Source organism: Triticum aestivum, chromosome 6B, assembly GCF_018294505.1.
Source record: "Triticum aestivum cultivar Chinese Spring chromosome 6B, IWGSC CS RefSeq v2.1, whole genome shotgun sequence".
NCBI lineage: Eukaryota > Viridiplantae > Streptophyta > Magnoliopsida > Poales > Poaceae > Triticum > Triticum aestivum.
Genome location: NC_057810.1, coordinates 705,643,878 through 705,649,131, shown reverse-complemented (window position 1 = coordinate 705,649,131; position 5,254 = coordinate 705,643,878). Strand labels below are relative to the sequence as shown.

Here is a 5,254-nt window from a genome sequence, read left to right as displayed (position 1 = left end):
TAAATGCTAACATCAATGAAAACAAGACTTGAACAGAAATAGCTATTGAAGAAACACGTTTATAAGATAGAATGAAAATGATTTACACCACAACATATAGTTCACATGTACTGGAGCTATCACAGAGACTACAGACCACACATAATCACACATATGCGAACAAGGTACTACTCCATGGTTCAGGTTACACTAATAAACAAAATTATACAAGCGACTAGACTAGTATCACAGATCTACAGAGTAGTACTAAGCAGCTAAAAATAAGTAGTAGAAGTAACTAGTACAAGGAGCAAGTACTCTTGAAATCTGAATCCTACAGACTTATACAACACCGAGAAATTCAGAGAAGAAAGGGAGAAAGAGAGATTGCAGGAGGAGGTCGAGGATTATGCAAATTAACTGCCATGTTCCTAATGGACCCCTGCCTGTCCCCAAATTCGGGACTCGCTCACTTTCATATATACAAAACTGGGAGGTAGCTGTCTGTCCTGTTCCCAAATTTGGGACTCGTTGTTCAGGCATCCTATAATACTGCAATATATGCCCAGACAAGCAGTTGAAAAAATACTTAGAAAGAACTTTCACTTAAAAAGACACCCTGCCTATAATACTAGCTATACAAGCCCAGACATTGTGTTAAAAATTCCGACAATGTGTCCAATGATACTAGCTATATACGCCAGCCCTTGATTTCTGAACAAGGGTCCAATGATGCCTGACTTGCACAGGTAAACTACTAGCAGCCTGATGCTTGGAGATGCATGCAGTAGGCTGGTGCTGTAACTTCAAAACGAATCAAAACGAAAAGAGGAAGAGACCACGTCCTGCACCTGCTTGGTCTGTGGCAATATGGCAGTGTGGCAAGTGACAGGCGTGATTGTGATTCTGTCCTCATAAATGTTTCCAGACAATCAGGATGAAATGAGTTAGGTTGGGTTGGTGACAAAGTTCAGCGTGGCAAGTGACATGCAGGATGTGCAACCTTCCTACATGGAACGAATCTCGTTTGGATTTATACATTGGATTTATGTTTACAGGTGAACGGGTGAGGCCTGGAAGGACGAGCGGAGGCCATACATCACTTCCGGCGCACCCTTTGCCCCAAATCCAACATCTGCTTCACCGTTGGCCTCCTCCTTCGCCACCTGCAAACACAGCCCCAAATATGATCAATCTCCTTCCCCACTTTCTGTAAGTAGCTAATTCTACAAAAAAAATTAGGCACGAATGGGATAATAACAAACTGTCCGTACTAGACTAGCTACCAGTGTGTGGCTTGGTTCGATCCAATCCCCTCTGTTCATGCTAATTTGGTTCTGCAGTGTCACTGTCTATAGGGATTGGGGACTTTTGTGGCTATGTACATGTGCTGCATCAGTACTACACAGGCAATCTGCAATCAACAACGCCGCGGTAGAAGAATGAAGTTGTGGCTATGAAGTAGAGGGATTACTCACCTTCTGGAGCTCGAACTTCTCGTTCTCGAACTCGACGTCGGGGGAGGCCTGGCTCTACAGCTTCTCGGCAGTGTGCTATGCGCCATCTCCGCCTTCCTCTCCCTCCGCGCCCCCTCCTCTGACGGACCCTTCCACCCATCGCCCAGGCGGCGAACCTGGCCGGCACGTGGTCGCGGGAGAGACGGTGTGCGTGGTGGGGCCCCGGGTCCCAGCTGCAGAAGTGCAGCGCCGACCGCCTCGAAAGCCAGGCGGAGGTCGAGCACGGCGAAGAGCGCCAGCCGGGAGCGCACGGCCGCCCGCCAGGAGCGGCAGCACGCCATGGCGCCGCGCCACAAGTCCTCCAGGCCCAGCCGCAAGAATGCCTCCTCCAGGCACACCGGCGTCAGATCTGCCCACTCCCTCTGCTCCTCCTCCTCCCCCGGCGCCGCCTCGCCGGCCTCGCGTCCGGTTGCCATCTCGCCTCCGCTCGCTTTTCTCTTCGGGTTGGTGGGCTGGTTGGTTCGGTTGGGTGGTGAGGGAAGGGGAGGGGCGAGAGGAGGGGGCGTGGGGGAGGCCATGAACGACGGCGAGCTCCGCCGGAGGGAGGTGGCGGTGGCGGCGATGGATCTGGAAGGGAGGAGGTGAGCTCTCTCCATCGGGCGAGACAGCGAGGAGACAGGGGATCTGGAATGGGACCGATGGATCTGAAACTGGAAAGAAAGGAGGCGGGGGGGGGGGTGGATGCAAAATGACCATCTAGGGTTTCGGGGTTGGTGTGGAAGGGTTGAGGACGGCCGTTGGATCCGCGAGCATCCAACGGTGTTTGATGCACGATCCGCATGATATGTCCAGGGACCAATCAGAATGCAGTACGACATTATGACCATCTAAATTGGTCGTAGTTGACTAAAAATAATTTTTGAGTGTCCAAAATGAGTTTTTTTCGTGAAGGACCTACCATATATTTGTTGTAAAATTGGACCAAATCAATTTTCTAAAATACTAGGACATATTTAATGCATAATAGACCACATGGTTGGGTGTCAAAAACTTTTATCCACCTCTCATAAAAAAGACAAATTTCTGCCGATTCAGCAGGAAGCGGGTCAAATTTGAACTGCGGCTGCCTCATAGTTTGCTATTTATTTTTCACAAAAATCATTTCTAGGTACAAAAGTATCTATTTAATCATAGAAACACCAAAAGTTTTTTCAAGAGTCAACTACTAGCTAGGAACAGTCATGCCCGCCGTTTTATCCGCATTTTGAAATGGGCATGAAAAATTCAAAAAAATCAAAAAAATGGAAAACCTTCGCGTTGTGTCATTATATGTGGCCAAGTTTCCAGGAAAGATATTAAACTTGTAATACGATAATTCTTTAAAAAAATGTTCTCATAAACTAGCTATCATGTGTAGAGATCAATGGCGTTCAAGTCAAATGATCTATCTTATAGCCACATTCATGACATAGTTTGTTAAAATGATCTCATATAGTGCACAAGGGTGCATATTGGAATGACAAACAATGTTCCCTAAGGAAGTTTTCATTTTCTTTGAACGAAAAAATCATTTTTCATTTTTCGAGAGCCCAAAATGAGGTTTTTTGTGAAGGACCTACCATATATTTGTTGCAAAATTGGACGTAATAAATTTTATAAAATACTAGGCCATATATAATGCACAATTGACAAAATGGTTGGGTGTCAAAAGTTTTGATCCACCCCTGGTGAAAAAGACAAATTGTCGTCGATTTAGTTGGAAGCGGGTCAAATTTGAACTGCAGGTGCCTCATAGTTTGCTCTTTATTTTTTCCAAAAATCATTTCTAGGTAAATAAGTATCAATTTAATCAGAGAAACACCAAAAAATTTCCAAGATTCAACCACTAGCTAGGAACGGCCAAGCCCGCCGTTTTGACCGCATTATGAAACGGGCATAAAAAATTCAAAAAAAATTGAAAAATTGGGAAACCTTCGCATTGTGTTATTATATGTGACCAAGTTTTCAGGAAAAATAATAAACTTGTAATACGATAATTATTTTAAAAAAGTGTTCTAAAAAATGAGCTATCAAGTGTGAAGATTCATGGCTTTCAAGCCAAATGATCAATCTTATGGCCACATTCATGGCATAGTTTGTTCAAATGATCTCATATCGTGCACAAGGGTGCATATTGGAATGGAAAACAATGTTGACTAAAGAAGTTTTCATTTTATTTGGACGAAAAAACCATTTTCCATTTTTTGAGTGCCTGAAATGAGTTTTTGTGAAGGACCTAGGTGGTACTTGCTTTGCAAACTACCACACTGGACATAACTATAAATGTTGAAGCTCGGCTCAAAATAATGAATGGATTGAGCTGGCATTTGGTGGAGGATGGTTATTTGGGCATAGGAAAGAACTGTAGAAAATGGATACTATTTGGACATGCCAAAGTGGTACTTCCTTCACAAACTGCTGCTCTGAATAGAATAGGAAAATGAATATTGTTGAGTTATTTTTGAACTAGGAAAGGAAGGTTTTTGACATATTTGATGAAGATATGATCCAAACAATTTATGAGATTTTTTTGGAAATTTTTGGAATGGCAGAAATATAGGTTGCTTCACAACCTAGGGCAAAAACTGACACATGGACATGACACATAGGCAAAACTGATGAGGTGGCGCCTAGTCATCACAACCAACCACAATCTACAAGGCTATGACCATCTATTTTGGTCATTAACAACTAGAAATAAGGCAGCGGCCAGCCCTGTTTGCTTTGTGACCATTTGGTGTAAGGAAATTACGACCTTTCTGACCAAAATGGTCGCAATGGTTTAGGGTTTGGAGCCCCCCGAACAGCTTTTGACCAATTGGTCTCAAATGGTCATAGATCTATGACCAATTCTTCCAGAGTCACTGACAAAAGGTCACTCGTTGACATATTTCTTGTAGTGAGACTTGTCGGTAACGAGATTGAACTAGGTATGGAGATACCGACGATCGAATCTCAGGCAAGTAACATACCGATAGACAAAGGGAACTACATACGGGATTAGCTGAATCCCTGACATCGGGGTTCGACCGATAAGATATTCGTAGAATATGTAGGAACCATTATGGGCATCTGAGGGAGTCCTGGATTAAGGGGTCCTCGGACAGTCGGACTATATACATATGTCGGACTGTTGGGTTATGAAGATACAAGATAGAAGACTTCGTCCCGTGTCTGGATGGGACTCTCCTTTGCGTGGAAGGCAAGTTTGGCGGTTAGGATATGAAGATTCCTTTCTCTATAACTAACTCTGTGTAATCCTAGCCCCCTCCGGTGTCTATATAAACCGGAGGGTTTATGTAACGCCCCAAGACCGGAGCTTCAGATGCCTTCCAGGGTTTCCGAGATTCGTTGTGTGATTTTGTTTTGTTCGTGCATTCATCTCTGCATCATGTGCATTGCATCATGTCATCATGCCATCATATCATTAATTTTTAAAAACTCAACTAAATAAATTGTATGGATCTTCGATCCATTTAAATCGAGGGAAGGGTGACTTCTCTTTATAACATACCCTCCCGATATTTAGGGAGCTATATTATAAAATATTCCATTGTTTCAGAAATCACCATAACACACTTGCAAATAATTCTCAATGCCTTTATTATCTTAATTCTTGATCTCCAACCCTGCCCATAAATTATTTCATCATTTTCCGGAGCTCCACCAAAAATCCGAACATTTTTGGACCTTCCTTTTATCAAGTCCTAGTTCAAACCCATTTGAATTAAATTCAAATGTGTTTGAATTTAAATCTTTCAATCATGCCTCTTTCTATT

General features: G+C 43.3%; 1 protein-coding gene across 1 annotated transcript; it reads right to left on the bottom strand.

Moving 5' to 3' along the window:
- Window positions 1–841: 841 nt before the first annotated feature.
- LOC123135028 (uncharacterized) lies at window positions 842–1,800 on the bottom strand. Its single transcript, XM_044554155.1, has 2 exons — window positions 1,458–1,800; window positions 842–1,145 (listed from the first exon to the last, which is right to left on the bottom strand). The coding sequence occupies exons 1-2, from the start codon at window positions 1,775–1,777 to the stop codon at window positions 1,079–1,081; spliced, it is 387 nt and encodes a 128-aa protein (XP_044410090.1). The 5' UTR covers window positions 1,778–1,800; the 3' UTR covers window positions 842–1,078.
- Between the last annotated feature and the right edge of the window lie 3,454 nt (window positions 1,801–5,254).

Bases quoted from the DNA above. Each gene is read 5' to 3' on its own strand.
- LOC123135028 (XM_044554155.1), bottom strand. From the start codon at position 1,777: ATGGCGTGCTGCCGCTCCTGGCGGGCGGCCGTGCGCTCCCGGCTGGCG. The intron at 1,146-1,457 runs GTGAGTAATCCC...CTGTGTTTGCAG, and splicing joins AGAAGTTCGAGCTCCAGAAG to GTGGCGAAGGAGGAGGCCAA.